The sequence below is a fragment of the Amphiprion ocellaris genome, chromosome 18, assembly GCF_022539595.1.
Source record: "Amphiprion ocellaris isolate individual 3 ecotype Okinawa chromosome 18, ASM2253959v1, whole genome shotgun sequence".
Taxonomy (NCBI): domain Eukaryota; kingdom Metazoa; phylum Chordata; class Actinopteri; family Pomacentridae; genus Amphiprion; species Amphiprion ocellaris.
In genome coordinates, this window is record NC_072783.1 from 28,851,565 (window position 1) to 28,869,423 (window position 17,859).

Consider the following 17,859-nt stretch of genomic DNA (forward strand, 5'->3'; position numbering starts at 1 on the left):
TCTACCAGCTATGTTAAATTTAACAAGTAGAGCAGACGGCATGAGGTGACTTTCTTTATTTGAAGGCTCAAGAAACAGCACAATGAAACAACACTTGCCATTCCTTTTTCAGTTTCTTTTAAACAGTCAGACCCCTCATCTCACCCACAACAGATAAATACAAGCAAACAATATAAATGAGTCACAATAAATGTTTTAAATCATGTAAAAGCTAAATGTCTAATAGTTAACAAAATGAGGGACGTTCAGAGTTCTTCATTTATTAAGAGCTCTTTAAGCTGTTAAGAGGTGTGTTGTTTATTATTTACAGCTCTTAAGAGGATTATTTTTTGTGGACCAAACTATATTTTTTTTACTCTTTACTGTACAGAAATGCTTCATAAGTAGCTTTATGTCTACTTTATTTACTTTATTACTGTAAAAATTCAACAAATCTGGTGTAAAATATAAATAACTGTATATATATTTGACATGATACAAATACTGTTTTATTGAACAAATTTTAAAGTTTGACTTCCTTTTTTCCCTGAAATCCACCCCACTGCTGGGATCAAGTAAATCCTGATATTTCTTGTATCACAGTTAACCCAATCCTACAAAAAAAATTCAACACATATCGGAAGTTTGATCCAGATGAAAAAGCAAGACAGGATTATGTAATCTAGTCCAATTTCAGAGTCCATTTTTTTCTATTTACCTTTTTTTTTTTTTTTTTTTCACCCCTTCTATTTACCAACCCATTTTTAACACTTGATCCAATTCAATGGCACCAATCTGGTCTGGTAACTTCTGAAGAGCTGTTTCTAGAATTTTCGTTTGGACAGTCAGACAAAGAGAGATAGATATTTACCCAAATTTATCAACACAAAAATAGAAAAATGGACAAATATGGCTTAAAAGAAAGGTCCCAAATGTAAATAGAATAGAGGGGAAAAAGTACTGGTCTTCAAAAAACTGCTTACAAAAATGAACTGGCACAGTTCTATGCTATTTCTATATATCTGAAGGTGCGTGAGGGAATATCTGAAAATATAAAGAAGCAAAAAGAGATAACCAGGATTTTATGTGACTGTCTGATCTGCAGAGGTGGTCATGCAGTGCTGGATGATGGATTGGATCTGGGCTACGTGGAGGACGGGACGCCATGTGGGCCGAACATGATGTGTTTGGAGCGCCGCTGCCTCCCCGTCACCACCTTCAATCTCAGCATCTGTCCAGGTTCCTCGTCCTCACGCATCTGCTCCCACCACGGGGTGAGTCCATGTCTGCTGTCTGCTACGCCTCAGGATCTCAGGATTTGATTCTGACTTTGTTTTGTGGAGCTTTATGGCTTACAGAGAGTTCATATCTTGGTTGCGCTCATGTTTTCCCTTTGTGTCCTGCAGACTTGCAGTAATGAGGTGAAGTGTATCTGTGATCCAGACTACACCGGGAAGGACTGCAGTGTGTTCGACCCGATCCCCACCCCGACTCCGCTAGAGCGCCCAGAGAAGTACAGAGGTAACCCCACCACACAGCTTTTCATCAGACAGTCACCACGGCTCACCTGTAAAAGAAAATATGAACAAAACCAAAATAATCAAGAGAAGTTAGTTTTTCATTACCTGGTGTACCATTATCACCTAGAAAACAGCTGTAGCATGAAAAGATAACGTAGTTTCTGAAAGTTAATCCTAAATTCGTCTGGTACGGTGTGTTGGTTCACTATCTTTATGACTTTTGCCCTCTTAAAACAAAGAAACAGGTAATTGTGTCTATATTTTGTTTTTGTCTTTGTTTTATTATAATACTTAATATAGGCCTGCTGACGAGATTAAATGATTAACTTACAAAATGTTGTAAAAGAAATTTAAAAATGCATAGTTTTGCATCGTACAAATATCCTTTCCTGCTCTCTTCATCTAAACGCCCAAGGTTTATCTTTCAAACTGCTGGTAAAATGAATCCATAGGTGGTTAGTTCCTGGTGCTGCAAGCGTAGAAAAATAAACACCACATTACAAAACCAATATGGATATTAGATTTACTAGTTAAACTAAGTAAATTTACAGAAAAATGTACCAAAAAAACATACTAATAAACTAACCCAAGACAAGTTAAAAAGCTGATAGCATAAAAACATTTACTCACTGTATGCATCATGAGCATCTTGTTGTTGTACAGCTTTGAAAGGAGCTTTGTAGTGTCTCTCTTAACCAGAGGGCACTTGTAATAAAATGTTTTACACAAGAAGTAAATGCATGCACTTCCATGCACATATGCCTTGTAAATAAATTGTGTAAACTGTGCAGATTGTGGAGGCTGCATGAAAGTTCGGCACTGGAATTTAGCATCATGTAATATTTCAAATTCATTAGTAGTCGTAATGATCTGTTCATGTAATTTTAAAGGGAATCTTGTATGTTTTTCCTTATTTTTTGTATTACATATAATCACATATTTAGGTATGTAAAAAGTAATCCCTGTGAGACTAAAGATCAGGCTTTCCACAGCTCTGAATAATTGGTTTTCAGTGTTTTTTCTACTCATTAATCTCTTTATATGGTTGTCTGCTCCAGGAAGAGCTCACATAGTATTGAATATATGTCACCCATAAGACTCCTTAAGCACAGTTTTGAATTTCAGCGTGGTCTCTGTGCGTCTCTCTTCCTAACTCCTGGATAACTGAAAATCAGCAAATAGGTGGAGCATGAGTGTAGCTGAGGTGGACCAGCTCAAAGTATGAATGGATTTGACAAGTTCTCATTTCACGTCAAGAACGAGAAATTATCTTACTTTGTAGGTTTGCAGTTTCCGTACTTCCATCCTGGCAAGAGGATGATTTGGTGCTCACCAGCAAAGGCTTCCAAAAGCCAGCCAATCAGAAGAAGGTGGGCTTTTTAGCAAGGAGAGCCCTTAAAAAGACAGAAGCTAACACTGCTTGTTTCTGAGTGGCAAATTTGAGATAAATAATAACAAAAAAGATATAAAGCTGGAAATGCACATATTCCTGTTTAAGTTTTATGGCGCATTAAAGCTGAAATCAGTTCTACTTTCTAATACTTTACAGTCAAACTGACACAAAACGTTAAAAGCGTAACCACACAAAATGCCAAGTCTTGGTTCTCAGCTCTCTCACACATGCTATTTTATTTTATTTTTCCCCACTGACTGGCTAACTCCTTCACTCCCACAGGTCCCAGCGGCACCAATATCATAATAGGCTCAGTTGCTGGTGCAATTCTGCTGGCAGCGATAGTCCTGGGGGGAACTGGCTGGGGATTTAAGTAAGAGCTCTGGCATGCCTCCGTGTGTGTGTGTCGCTCTGTCAGCTAACACAGCTTGCTGCTCAACGCTCCTCTGCTTGCTGTCTGATCCACACTCACAACCAGAGACTTTATTCTTGACGCTGGTGGGCGTGCAGTAGATGGTTCGCCATCTGCAGGTTTGTTTAGGAGGCTGGCATGAATCATAGCACTTATTAGCCTTCACTCGCACTTTCGGCTCGTAAGCTGTTTAACGACGTTTCCATCATGGCATGAGATGATTGGCAGGAGTGTTGAAACTGTGTGTAATGAATATTTATTCAGTTTGGTATAAGACTGATCTTTTATATAGTGGGTTAATTAAAGAATTCATTAGTAATTGATATATTTTTAAAAAAAAAAATACTTGTTCTAGCCTCATAATTGTGAATATTTTCTAGTTTCCCTCAATGATACTAAACTGAGAATCTTTTGGGTTTTGGACAAGTCATTTTATGACTCATTGAAACTTGGGATGGACATTTTTTTCTTCTTTGTGGGCCGAATTATAATTTAAGTTCATCAAGAAAAATTTTAATTAATATTAATTGCAGCTCTTTGCAAGCATTTTTGAAGGTAAATATCTTTAGACAGAAGTCCCTTTAGTCCCTTGATGAGCTGTGATGGCTGATAGTCACTGTTTATTTGCATTAAGCCGACCCTAACTGATAGATAATGAAAATAAGTGAAGTCCTTCAATGGACAAACATTGACACTGCTGTAAATTCTCACACCACATAGAACTAAACCATCGAAGTGTTTGTATACACTGTCCTTCAAAAGGGAGCTGCTTATTTTGCACATCAGTGTGAGTTCAGAGGTTTTAGGAGGTGCTGAATTCCACACAAAAACTCGCAGAGGCCTTTTGTGGCTCCAGAGGAAGCCGTGCGAAATCTGATTGATTGAAATCTGACTGACATTGAGTCAGTGTTGGCTGTGACTGAAGACTATATAGATCACAAGAAGTGAGTTTTCCAGAGCTCCGTAGAATAAACTACATCAGCTGCTACTAGCATTATGTCAATCATCAGTCTGACAGTGTTACAGGAGTGAAATGCTAAATTGATGGAGTTTTGTTTTTTCTATCGGTGCAGAATCTCAAAAAAAAAAAAAAAAAAAAAATTCCATATTTCACTGTGCATGGCTGGATTTGACTCCAGATCTTCTTCTTCGTTTTGTTTTATTCACTCCACTATGCTGCTTTGCTCATGCTAGCTTTGCTGTGGCATGCCTGCAGCATGCAAAGGAACGAATATGCTTGTCTTTAACTCTAATCTTTCGCGTTCATCTCATAAGTGTAGCTGGTATGAAGGCATCAGATCCACCTGATAGTGCAGCAGCAGCTTCTTTGGTAGTGGAGTTTAGTGTGTGAGTAGCAAAAAGATAAAGATGGGAGGTCTTTCCAAAGCTTGTTTACTGTTTTGCTTTTAAGGCCGTGTGCATGTTTTTTCTCACACTACCCCTCACTCACACAAAACAGCAATTTATAATCTCACTGTACATGTCTTTTTTTTTTCCTTCTTGTTGCTGCGTTGCTGCCAATCCAGAAACATCCGAAAAGGAAGGTACGATCCCGCCTTTCAGTCCTGATCTCAACACACGGACATTATCAGTCTTATTGCATAATGCCATCTGTTTTATAAGAACAAACACGTGTATCTATCACCTGCTTCTTTATCCTTATTTTTCATCTTTCAGACATTTTTTAAATTTTAATATGCATTTGTATTGGGACACAGACATATAGCATGAAATAATGCTACATATCACAGAATTTTTATAGCCTATACTAGTTTGCAATATCTGGTATGTATTATTTAAAATACACAAAATTCCCTTAATTACATCCTACATGTGCAACAGCTCATATTTTAGCAAACATAATTGTGCACCCTAGATTGCGCTATTTTTAATTCTTCTGTGTGCCCCTTTTCTGAGTTGGCTGCCATTTATAGAAGATAACTGCTGTGTTTTCTTTGTATTGTTCATTTCATAAGACTTTCAATAATAAAAGGTGAGCTTCTCTGACAAGTTTTCGTTTTGGTTTATTTTCATTATTATTTTATGCTCTGTTTTCAGAGCTTTAGGGATTAGTCGATTAATCAATAGGAAATGAATTGGCAGCTGTTTAGCTTTCATCAATACCATTATTTTTCAAACAAAAGTATACAAGAATTTATGTTTCCATCTCCTCAGATGCTGTTTCTTTTTCTGTTTTACTGTACTTAACAGTAAACTAAATTGGCTATATTTGGTTTTTGGTCACCCCCGAGGAATGATGGTTTTTGTCAGTAAATTGGGCTAAGCAAGAATCTAAGGGACATTTTTTGCTGTTTTCGGGTGTTTTGATTCAACATATAATCTTAGAAATACATTGCTGTCCTAATCTGCTTCAGTCTTTTTCACATTTCAGCCAATTTGTCAGACTCATACATATTTTCTTCTTCTTCTCTCACCTCTTTATCTACCTGTCTTCTGTCTTCTTTCTCCACTTCTGTTTCCAGATCTGCGGGAGTCTGAGTCGCGTCTCTCTGCTGCCCTTTCCTCTTTACACTGTGTGCAGTCCACTCTGAGGAGACCCAACAAACATGTCTTCCACTTCCGAGCCCTCTCACCTTTTCCGTTTCCTTTTCGGATCTTGTTGCTCCATCTATACTTACTCCCTCTGGAAAGTAAATCGGTGGTACAAAAGCTCTGAGGACACACCATCTATCATTACAGTTGTCAGTGATTTTCCAGTTTCAGAGTCGCTGTTGGTGGCATCGCCTCCTGTTTCAGGCACAACTTTTATTTCCTACATCTTTGTGTTGTTGGAATTCATTTGATGGACTGATTGATAGTTTTTATCCAAACAGACTTTACAGTTTTCTGCTGTATCGACTGTTATTATGCTTTTATCCCTTTAAGTGACATGACAGAGAAGGACCATACACTTCTCCCAAGGAACCCTTCTGTTAATACACATTAACCATATTTAACCTCATGGAGAGCACAACCACCTCCTCTCAGTAGTGTGACTTTTGAACTGCAATAGAAGAGTATAAATATCACCAAATACTGAATGTTGACATTTTGTCTGTGTAGGTGAAGGTTAGTTTTGTCCGCTAGACTTTACATTCCACAGTAACAGCCATAATTTCTCTGTTTATGCTGCCTTTCCTTATTGAGAAAGTAGTCCTAGGTCCTAAATCAGTGCTTTTACATAATATGCGTTAATGTATGAATGTATAGTTGAAGCCTGCAGGGAAGCTTGCTACGTCGCTGTGCTGATGACATACGAGAACTTTGTACTTTACTCCGGCCAACTTGGACAGACGGCACTTGTACGTGCTGAATGTTTTATCCTGCTGTATGATATGTAATCCATATACAAACTATATGCATACAAGTATGCTGAACATGGGTGCTGTTGTATATAGTGTTCTGACTCATTTAGACAGCAGTGACTCACTGCCGCCCTGAATGGAAGCACAAGTCTGGAGAGAGAAGACTCCTCCTTCCTAAAACTGCTTTTTTTTGGGAGATTTAATTAGTAAAAAAGATTAAAATCTTTGCATTTTAGAGAAATCTGAGCTCCTTTGAGTATCCAGAATTATTGCAGGCTGCAGAGAACAATGTGTGTGTTGTGTTTCATACATGCCTCTGAGAGATTTTCAAGCTGCAAAATTCTACCACATTCTTGATTTACCACAAGATTAATCCATAAAAATATTTTGGATTCTATCTGCTCAGTCAGTGAGGAAATTATAGAAATAGCAAAAATTAGATTTCAAATATACTTTATCACTAAATGGCTTCAGGTTATTTAATTCTGAGTGAGCAGAGCCACATAAGGAATATGATGATAAGGAATAAATATGTACATTTAAAACAGAATATCAGAAGTATTACTGTTTTTTAGGGTAAAGAAACAAACATGCATCAAAAATGCTCTGCCATTTCTGCAGCTTTATGAGCAAGACTTTCTCCATTTATCCTCTGTGCACATCACAGAGAGCTGAATCAGGTTTTGAGGATTACACACTTGTGGTTGTTGTATATGAAGCCACACAAGTGTGTAAAGAAGTGATCCAAGTTACACTGCCAGTCAACCTACAGCAGCATTAAAGCAATATGTTGACATTTTGAGTTCAGGTCTATCACACAAACCTCTCAAGTGAAGATTTCTGTCTTTAGCATTAATTAATAAAAACACTGCATTTATTCATAAAATTGTTTTTTTGTCAACAAAATGGTGACTTTGCTCAGATTTTTAGCAGCATATGAGGTTATTCTCTCACAATTTGTCACCGTGGGCTAAATTTAAAATGTCAGCATATCCCTTTAATCATAGTTGAACTCTTTATTCCGTATACACTGTATAAATATATGAAAATACTCAAGGACAGACTTGGCTGAAAGCTCAGGTCACACTGTGTTTACTGCCACTGTTTGTGATCACACGTCGTAGTTGGACTCATTTAAAAGGATTTTGGCACCATTTACTATGGAAGTCATCAACATTGTCTCGTCTTAGGTAACCAGTACTGACTTTCAGTGTAAATACTCATATTCCTGTATATTAAAATGCTAATTAAACATATCTGAATACCAGTGACTGTGTGATTATGGGATGCGTGTCTGATGTGTAAATCCAGATACAACGAAGACAGTAGTTCTGAAGGATGTTTCCTCTGCATGAAAATAGTGAATTCGTTGGCTGGTGACCTCTTAAAACTAAGAAAAGTGTACTTTTTGTGACCTTGCATCTCCTTGTTTTATGTAAATAATTAATATAGGCCTGAAGAGAACAGATGGTTAACTTACAAAATATTTTAAAAATATTTATAAAGGCAGAATTTTGTGTAGTAGACATTATGCTCTCTTCGTGAACTCCTAGGCTCCCAAGGTTTATCTTTCGAACTGCTGATATGATGAATCCAAAAGTGGTTAATTTCTGTTGATGAAAAAAAGCAAAACAAAATAATAAAACTATATAAGAACTAATATGTATAATAGATGTACAAATGAAACTAAACCATTATTTTGCCTGTAATGCAGTGCTAGAAAGTACATTAACTTGAACGTTGTAGCTTTTTGTTACTTTATACCTCTATTTCACTGCAATTCAGCAGCAAACAGTGCAAATGTAACTATCTGATAACTTCAAATATGAGTTACTTTGCAGATTTAGTTCTATAATGCAAAACAAAATCAACATATAAATGATGATTTAATATTAAAGATTAATAACAGTCCTTATTGCTCCTTAGGGAGAAATTCACAAGCAGTGTAAAGTATATAAAGCAGTTAAATCACATTTACGAGCTCCAACATTAAAGTGATGAACACATTAATGTATCAGTAGTTATCATCTAGTAATATGCATGATTGTGAAATGTGCCATTCTGCATATTGAGTACTTTTGCTACATTAAGTCTATTTTGATGCCAGTACTTTTGTACTAGTGCTTAAATATAAACTCAAATGTTTGGCTTTTATGTGCAAGAAAGTATTACTACACACTGGTATTGAGACTTTAACTTAAGTTTAAGGTCAGAGTATTTCTTGTACCTCTGTATTTGTCATCTCATTGAGAAGCTGAGTATATTTAACAATGATAGCAGCGTATGGTTGGGATTTTTGATCCATCTGTCCATCAGTTTGGTCCAGATTGAAATATCTCAACAACTACTGGATGGATTGTGTGAAAATCTTTATAAATACTGATGGTGCTTAATGTGATGAATTCATACAATCATAGTCATACAATGGGATGTTGCCCCCTGCCTGTGTTGTTTTTCTCACCTTAATTACCTCCATCTACCATCTTTCCTCTCGGTCATTTTCGTTTTTCTTTTGTTTTTTATCACTAGACTACAGAATGTGTCGTTTGCAACACTTGATTCAAAAGAACAAATCTGGTCTGAGTCACTGCTTTGAAATATTATCTGTCTTTTGCCTTTAGCAGTCATTCTTTTCACAATCAATCACAAACATTTGCTGATATTTTCACCTTTTAAAAATGTAGTAACTAATGTTTTCACATCATTTGATCGTGGCGTCTCACGTGAAAAGTGTCGGTTAGAATCTGCACATAGCAAGTGTTAATATTATCAATTGTTTATTTCTGTTACACTAACAGTAAATTATTATTTTTACATCTTACAGAGCTCTCTTTTTAAAGCAGTTTATAAATAAGGATCTTGGAAAATAATTGTGTATGATAATAAAGATAACACATCAGTTATTAGTCCTAACCTGTTCCACTGAAGAGTTAATTTGAAACTGGCTTGTATTTCTTCCTACTTCAGATTCAGATACTCAGATTTGTAAATATTTGTTTAAAGTCAGTGATGTTTCTTCAGGCTTGGTTGAAGACTGAAACTAAATCTGTGCATCTGTGTCTTGTGTATCTCATTCTGGGCACATAAAAACTTTATTCAGTCCAGCCTTTAACACTGAAACTAACTTTCTAATTAGTTTTTATGATGACAATTCAGGAGTTGAATGATACCCCTATAATACTAGTGGCCTCTAATACACACTAAAGCTTGACAATGAGTGTTTGGGAGTATTTTTAATTGTGCAAAATAGTTTATCACATAAAATACTCAGAGCTTTAGGGACATAATTATTGATGCATTGCAAAATCAGTGAGTCAACTAGTAGTAAAAACATTACTGGCATGTCTGTCATCATTCACTCTCCTCCTCTGCTGCTGGTTTACTCCCCTTAAGAGAAATGAATCAAACCAAAAAAATGTTGTTTACAGGCATTACCTGGTAAAATCTGCAGCTCTCCCTGACACACATGTACAAGCATGTCTGTAGTTTGGAGAAAAAAATGAAAATGGTTATTACTGACCTTTTATTTTTTTTTACAAGCACAGAGTAGATGGATCAAAACCAAATAATTAACCAACTTTCAAGGACACTGAGGAAGTAGAACTGGAACTGTAAATACATGCACTTCTGATTACTAATCCTGAATTTACTAATTATATCAGATGCTGATATTTTCTGCTCCACTGCTGCATAAATCCTCACTTTCAGCTCTCTTCTCCAGCGTCCCCTTTGCCTTTCGGCTGCCTCCAGTTAGCGTAGAAAGATTCCTCGTAGTCTCCGATACCTTCAAACTCAACATCAGGAGACTGTGGAGCCAGAAGTGCAGCTTCCTCTGCTCCAAGAAAATCCTGGGAAAACAAATAAGACGATCATTATAAGATGTTAAACTGTACTAGAACAATTTTCTGTAAAGATTTTACCCAGATTGTTCATACACATTACACTGATTAGATGATTATAGGACACATGAAATCAGTATTTTAAAACGACTCCTTTCTCTTTCTCTTCATTTTGTTCCTTAAGAATGGAGGCACTGCCAGCATAAATTCCAAAAACAAGGTATTATCTTCCTATGTGCCGTAAAGGATGTCACTGTACTTGTTTTAATAACAAATACAATAATAATAAAACATGTCAAGGTTTTTTCTTACCTCATCACTCATCTTTACATACATTTCTGCAAATGTCAGCATCTGCTTTTGAGTGGCGGTCTGATTGTAGTGTCTGAAAGCCTCCTGTTGAAACAGAGCGAGATCGTTGGGACACGTCAGGAACTGAATTCACAAGAATAACAAACTGATGATGTGCAGTTATTACAGTATAATGTCCCTGTTTATGCTGCAGTAAAGAAGAGCTCAAAGTGTTCAGTACTGGCTTTCAGAAGACACTGAAATGGATGTTTCTTGTTTCTGAAAGTATAAACACATTTCAAAAAATTTGAATGGTGTAATAAAGGTTCAATTTTCCATCCATCCATCCATTATCTATACACCGCTTAATCCTCACTAGGGTCGCGGGGGTGCTGGAGCCTATCCCAGCTGACTCAGGTGAAGGCAGGGGACACCCTAGACAGGTCGCCAGTCTGTCGCAGGGCTACATACAGAGACAAACAATCACTGTCACATTCACACCTACGGGCAATTTAGAGTAATCAATTAATATTTTTTAATATTTTTGGACTGTGGGAGGAAGCCGGAGTACCCGGAGAGAACCCACGCATGCACAGGGAGAACATGCAAACTCCATGCAGAAAGATCCCGGGAAAGCCGGGATGCGAACCAGGGATCTTCTCGCTGCAAGGCGAAAGTGCTAACCACTACGCCACTGTGCAGCCCAGGTTCAATTTTTCATAATTTAATTTAAAAAACTAAACTTTAATATATTTTATATTCTTTACACATACAGTGGAATATTTCAAGTGTTTTTTTGTTTTAATTTTGATGATAATGGCTTATAGCTCATGAAAACCAGAAATCCAGTATCTCAAATTAATAGAATATTTCTGAAAATCAGTTATAAAAGGATTTACAATACAAAAATATTGAACTTCTGAAAAGTATACATATACTGACCTAGACAATATTAAACTTTCTCATGATGTCCTTTAACAGCATTTTCTTTCTTTAATTGTCCTTTATGTGAAGCACTTTTGTTCACATTTAACTGTATGCACTGGCGCAGACTGATCATGGTGTGAATTTTCATCCTGAAGGATTAGAATTGTGTCTGAGAACAGACAGAGAGTACATTAGTAGTAAAATATATAATTATTCTTTAAAGACACTGAACAGGATAAATGAGAAAGTAATTCCCCTTCTTATTAGGACTCTTGCAAACACATTTTGTTAGTTCTCTCTTTTTACTTGTTAGCGACTTTCTATCTCCTTTGGTGTATCTTCAGATCTGTTCTAGTATCTGTGATAATGAATGTTAATATTTGGAAATAGTTTTTGTCTCACCCTCCTGGGTGTGAAGTGGTCCGTCTGAAGGCCCCACTGTTCACTGTAGGCTTTATAATACTGCAGGTTCTGCTTCATGACCTGGTCTTCTGGTTCGAACAAGAAGTAGCTGTAGACACATGGCACGGCACTCCGGCCATCATTCACTGGTTACAGGACAGACCGCAAACATACAGATTTTAACAGCAGGATTTATATTCAAGAGTTTGTCACATGCTCATACAGTGTGTGCAGTGAAATGTAAAGTTATTGTTCCACAAGGCTGTGCAACAACAACGAGACACTAGAAAAGTAACGTTCTTTAACAACAGTAGATGTTAGGCAGAGGTTGTAAAGCTAAAGTGGAGATGAAAGGGAGTCATAAGGAATACTAATGAGTATCAGTGATGGAAAGCTCAGCTGGCAGTGAACTTACATTTGTAATAGGCGTACTGGAGGTAGTGGTAAACTGTGGCCACAAATTTCTCAACAAAATATCCACCAATGTTGGGCATCAGGTTTTCTTCACACTTCAACTTGCACCTTAACACGTCGACATAGACATCTGTCGAACAGCAGATTAGAGAATATTTAGTTAGAATGATATCTGATATGATGATATGAATGAATGAATGAATGAATTGTATTTGTAAAGCACAGTTCAATAACATGGTAAAATGACTTAATTAAGACACAAAGACACTGAGTCAGGCTATCACAGAAACTCCAAAAGAAATAAAAGATCCAGAAGATTATCAAGACTGTTACCCAGTTTCAGAAGAAAAAAAGCAGGATTTTCAGCAAGCGAAAAAGTAGAAAAAAACTACATACAGCAGAAAAAAAAACTAAAAAAAATAATTCAAAAACAGTACAGACAATGTGAATAAAGTGCATAAATTGTTGTAGGAAAATTAGAATTGATCGACTAAAACAGCAGAAAAAGATAACGAAATAATAATGTAAAATATAAGGTATACAATAAAATAAAAAAATGAATTAAATTCTTTTGAAGCAATTAAAATGAAGTGAATAAAATACAGACAAGTTTCATTAAAGTACAGAGGATTTATGAATATAACTGATTATAGAAAAGCAGTAGAAGAAAAAAAAAACTGTCTTTAGCGTACTTTTAAAAATGGCTGCAGTTTGGACAAATATATGTTTCAAGGGGAGCTGGTTAACGCAGCATAAAGACTAAACATCACCTTGTCTGATATCAGCTCTGGGCTCCACTAATTGATACAGATCTGAGAGACCTTAAAGACTTTTATTCAACAAACACATCTGTGATATATTTGGGAGTCTTAAGATATGATGCCAATAATAACTTTTCGGTTCTCCAACAACACCATGGTGTATTTAGGAGTTTCAGTGTCTCATGGATGCCTCGCTTGTGTTGCCTGTGTGTACTTATACTGTAGTCATTATCCAATACTCGGTACTAACCTGCTATGACAGCATAGAAGTCCCTGTCTGCTGAAAGTTGACTGATGTCCTCACAGTCAGACTGACAGAGGTCGTACTCCTGCAGGTAGAGCTTCAGAGTTTCCTCCAGCTGCTCAACGCTGCTGCTGTAGTCGCCTGAACTGATGAGTTTCACTCCCTGAAGAAAAGAGGCCTGGAACAGAAACGATAGACATCAGTAACTGACCGATAGAAAACAGTTCTGATGTGGAAACAAAATTTATAATGTTTTATATTTTACTCTGGCAAATGTCTTGAATTCACTACAATCTGAATATGGTTGGTTAAGAGCTGTTTACTGTACAATATGTGGGTAAAGCTCAGAGTATTTCAAAGAAGAACCCAAAGATAGTTTACCACAGACTGAAGTTGGTTAAAGTGTTTCAGTGTAGAGAAATCCTGGAGGACAACCTGATGTAGTTTGCAGGAGAGTCTGGGGAGAAGATTTGTTTTCTAGCAAAACAATGACCCGAAACATCCAAGCAAAACTACACAGAAATGGTTTATAGACAACAAAGGGAACGTTCTGGTGTGGCTGAGTCAGAGCCCAGACCTTAATTCAGTTGAGAATTTGTGGCTGGACTTGAAAAGGGCTGAAAAACAATAAAAATGGAAATCTTTCAAGCAGGGGACTCTACCCACTTTTGCTTGCAGGTAACATCAATGCACTGAGATAGTTAGCAGGAAGAAACTTTGCTGAGGGTACATGTTTTATGTTATTTCTCGTCAAGCAATCTCTGTTTACTATACATACATACATACAGTCAGTCATGGAACAAATGATTAGATCATCCTTGTTTTCTTGAATTTCTTGTTCATTTTAATGCCTGGTACAACTAAAGTTACATTTGTTTGGGCAAATATAATAACAACAAAACTAGCTCGTAAGAGTTTAATTTAAAAGCTGATGTCTAGCCATTTTCCATAGTTTTCTTGATAATAACCAAAATCACTTCAGTTCTTACATCAGTAGCTATGGCATTTCACTGGCTTTAACTGACCTTAATAAATGTACTCGCAGATTTTCAGGGATGTTCAGGTCGGGGGACTGTAAGTGCTGCTTTAAAAACTTTAGCTTGTCATTCTTGTAATTATCTGTGGATTTTGGATCTGCTTTTTCTCCTGCATTTGCATCCAGAAATGAGCTGATGTTTAATGGAACCCACACTTCTCTGTGTTGTCCAGATGTTGCTCTGTGGACTCCAGATTCTGACTTACGCAGTGAGGTTGCAGGTGAGGTTTCTGTGTGGCGACTCTTCCATGTTGTCTATTTGTCCATCAGTGCTGCACAGTGAACATTGCAGTGTCAGCTGATCTCCTTTGCAGTAATATGTGGGTTTTGCTTTGACTTTAAGCCCAGCACACGTACAGATGAACGTTTTCTTGCTCATACACATTGTTAGAACAGTTCTCTTTAACATTATTTCCTAATGACATTTCAAGCTGGGGGAACTTGGATTTTTTTTCTTAATGTCTCTCCCTGCTTTATTGGAGTAGGCCTTTGTTGTTGAATGTCACCACAAGATCTTCAGAGCCAGGAACTGTCACTTGATTACATTTGCAGAGCTTTATAAATTCTGACAGTCCGCAATGACTTTTACACGTCCAAACGACTAAATTATACCCTAACAAATTAATGAATTTTTGGGACTTCACAATCTTTTGCATATGTCACAATTAATGCAGATTTTCCACAGCTTTTTAGTCACCGAGATGAAAGGTAAGGTGCAATAACATTTCAAAAAATTCTAGTCGTTGGTGCCTGTCTGCTGCTTTTTTTTATAGAAGAATAGTGGCCGAGCTCTTTTCACCTCATAAGGCCGTTCCTCGTGGTCGATGAGGAAGCCGCTCAGGTCGTACTGCTTCTTGTAGTCCTCCATCAGCTGCTGCATCTCCTGATCCTCTGGGTTCCTTTGGAGGAAGGTGAAGGCACATGGGACGGCCTGCTGCAGGTTGTTCAGCTGTACACATAGATTAATAGAAGACCAGTGACACATGGTGCAGATGGCTCTTTGGTGGTTTCTTCTGTGATTTAAATTAAACTGAAGGCTTTTGTTTAATGAGGGAGCCAGAATTATCCAGGAATGTTTAGTTTCTGCCCAAAACTGAGTGCAGTTTGTGGTATATATGAAAACCTGTGGCCTGTGAAATGCACAAGGTATTCAGAGTAAATTTTTACAGCCATTATTTGAATGTCATTGTTAGACAGTTTTAAATCAAGAGAGAGCAATATCTTGTTAAATGTCAGTTTTTTAAAATGGTTGTCTATTTTTTTTTATATCAGGTCCAACAAGACTTAACTGATGCCACAGACCTTGATTTGATGTTTTCTCACTTAAAATCTCCACATGGAAATATTTCATCTTTCCTGTTCCAGTAAGTGAACTTTTTAGGTCTAGTTGAAGCCATCCTGTTATTTTTCTTGTATATATTTGGTTAGTAACCTGCATGAATCTGTATTTCTTTTTGCCAGGCAGGCCATTAAGTTATACTTTCATTTTATAGGAACCTAGGAGAGGATAATGGAAGAATGTCTGGTTTATTCATGTGAAAGATGAATCTGACCTTCGAGTGAGCAGCGTGCAGGTATCTGTAGACAGATCTTCTGTTGAAATCCTCCAGGATCTCTCTGCCTGGAGGAGGCAGCTGCAGCGCCGGGAAATGCGCTCTGCACTTCTTCAGACAGGACGCTCTCATCATAACGTGCCAGAAGACGCGCAGATCTGTGTCTGTAGAAAAGGCAGGCTCGTCATATTCGCTCCTGTTACAGTGGAGAACACAGAACCTCACGCTGTCTCTGAGAAACCGGTGCAAACGCAGACTTAACTCCAAGTAACGGATCGATTCCGTCCAGTTTCCTGCTGCGTAATTGTCCAGCGCCTTTCCGTACGCAGCAGTGAGCGGCATGAGTTCCTCTTCGGGAAAATTCCTGAAATTGTAGTTTTCATATTGTGCTGCTGACATAAAAACAAAGGTGACACAGAGCAGTATAAACAGCGAGTCTCCCTTTGCGCACAATGTAACCATGATAAGATAACATAACTCCTTCAGTCTCCTCCTGCTGCCTCAGTGTCTGGTCGGAGGTCTGCTGAAGCGCTTAGGGGTCTGTGGGAATACCAGGATTGGGCCTTTCAGAGGTTACTGTCTCAGGTTTCTCAGTGCAGACCTACAGCTGTCACCGAGGCTGCTGTGCTTCTTTATTTGGCTCAAGAATAGGCGTGCGTAAAAGTGAGCGCTTGTGCGTACTTTGGCACGGGGGTGGTTGATACCAGCAGGAGTCCCAGTGCAGGTTTGTTTACATTAACAAACCACCTAGAAAGAGTTTCAGGTGAACAGTGTTATTATTCATCCCAGAATTAAAAGAGATAAAACTGCATATATGTTGTAAATCTTCTAAAATAGATTAAAACAAATAATAAAGCTGGTTTTCCTTTATTTAGACAAGTAATTTAATTAAATGTTCCAGTCGTTCGTTCTCTTAATATGTGCCCCTACGTGCTGCTGTAGTTCTGTAAACTTCGTCCATCATCTTTCTTTGAGATTTTTCGACAATGCAAAGGAAGTGAACACAATGGGAGGTGGACGTTGTTGTAGTAACTTCACGGCATTAATGAAAAAGCTGAAACTCTTGAGGCTCTCGGGCTACTTTACGGCAGAGAGGCAGCTCCAGAGAGGCGGATCTCTGCTCTGCCTGCCCGCAGCTGTATACAGCGGTGCTCAGGAGTCAAGCCGCACTGAAACAAAAGAGGAGTGTGCTTTCAAAATAATAGCGAGAGAATGGCATTTTCAGGTATCCGAAAGAAGACCTCAGTGACCTCAAAGCAGGCATACACTGAAAGACCGAATACTTTTGGAGACATATTGTGTACTAGAAAAAACACTTTGAAGGTTTTGAGCTTATATCTGAAAGTAATAAACAGTAATAAATAAATAAATAGAAAGTAAAAATGAAGAATTATTAATTGTGACAACCCAACAAAATGCTGTGAAAAATGTCAAATAACCATCTCAAAAAAATACAGCAATTTTCTGGATATTTTTTTTTTTTGAGCATTCATTTGTATATGTTGTCTTTTTAATGTTAGATAAAGAATATTTGCATGTGAAAATAATGGAATAACCTAGAATATCTATCTAGAGAGATTACCAATACTTATAGATATTATAGACTGATGAAAACATTCCTTCAACATTTCTGTTGTGGAAACTTCTGTAATGAAAGCAACAGTAAGAAACTAAACTAGATATCTGCCATTTAATAACATATGTATGTAAAATTACAGAACCAGTATGTCTTTAATTGTCACCAATTGTATTTAACTTTACAGACATGTAGACATATTTACAG

General features: G+C 37.3%; 3 protein-coding genes across 6 annotated transcripts in view; 2 read left to right on the forward strand and 1 right to left on the reverse strand.

Moving 5' to 3' along the window:
* The window catches only part of adam11 (ADAM metallopeptidase domain 11), a 36,379-nt gene extending 28,503 nt beyond the window's left edge, over positions 1–7,876 (forward strand). Inside the window, exons 23-27 of one of the 2 annotated variants that reach the window (XM_023268286.3) lie at positions 1,085–1,253; positions 1,386–1,500; positions 3,175–3,265; positions 4,831–4,848; positions 5,788–5,899. In XM_023268286.3, coding sequence (XP_023124054.1) covers positions 1,085–1,253; positions 1,386–1,500; positions 3,175–3,265; positions 4,831–4,848; positions 5,788–5,803 — 409 coding nt within the window. In that variant the 3' untranslated portion in view covers positions 5,804–5,899. Of the gene's footprint in view, positions 1–1,084; positions 1,254–1,385; positions 1,501–3,174; positions 3,266–4,830; positions 4,849–5,787 lie in introns of both variants that reach the window. The other variant, XM_023268284.3, reaches the window with a different exon arrangement.
* A 1,951-nt stretch (positions 7,877–9,827) lies between these two features.
* Positions 9,828–16,779, reverse strand: LOC111567285 (endoplasmic reticulum protein SC65-like). 3 transcript variants are annotated; one of them, XM_055004757.1, is made up of 8 exons: positions 16,077–16,779; positions 15,323–15,472; positions 13,494–13,665; positions 12,484–12,612; positions 12,069–12,214; positions 10,761–10,844; positions 10,312–10,457; positions 9,828–10,089 (listed from the first exon to the last, which is right to left on the reverse strand). In XM_055004757.1, the coding sequence occupies exons 1-7, from the start codon at positions 16,536–16,538 to the stop codon at positions 10,314–10,316; spliced, it is 1,287 nt and encodes a 428-aa protein (XP_054860732.1). In that variant the 5' UTR covers positions 16,539–16,779; the 3' UTR covers positions 9,828–10,089; positions 10,312–10,313. The 3 variants fall into 3 exon arrangements, with proteins under 3 accessions (XP_054860732.1, XP_054860733.1, XP_054860731.1); XM_055004758.1 differs by having other exon boundaries at positions 9,828–10,457; positions 16,077–16,240; positions 16,339–16,473; XM_055004756.1 differs by having other exon boundaries at positions 9,828–10,457; positions 16,077–16,774.
* A 342-nt stretch (positions 16,780–17,121) lies between these two features.
* The window catches only part of LOC111588970 (peptidyl-prolyl cis-trans isomerase FKBP10-like), a 5,251-nt gene continuing 4,513 nt past the window's right edge, over positions 17,122–17,859 (forward strand). Inside the window, exon 1 of the mRNA XM_055004355.1 lies at positions 17,122–17,301. Coding sequence (XP_054860330.1) covers positions 17,122–17,301 — 180 coding nt within the window. The remainder of the gene's footprint in view (positions 17,302–17,859) is intronic.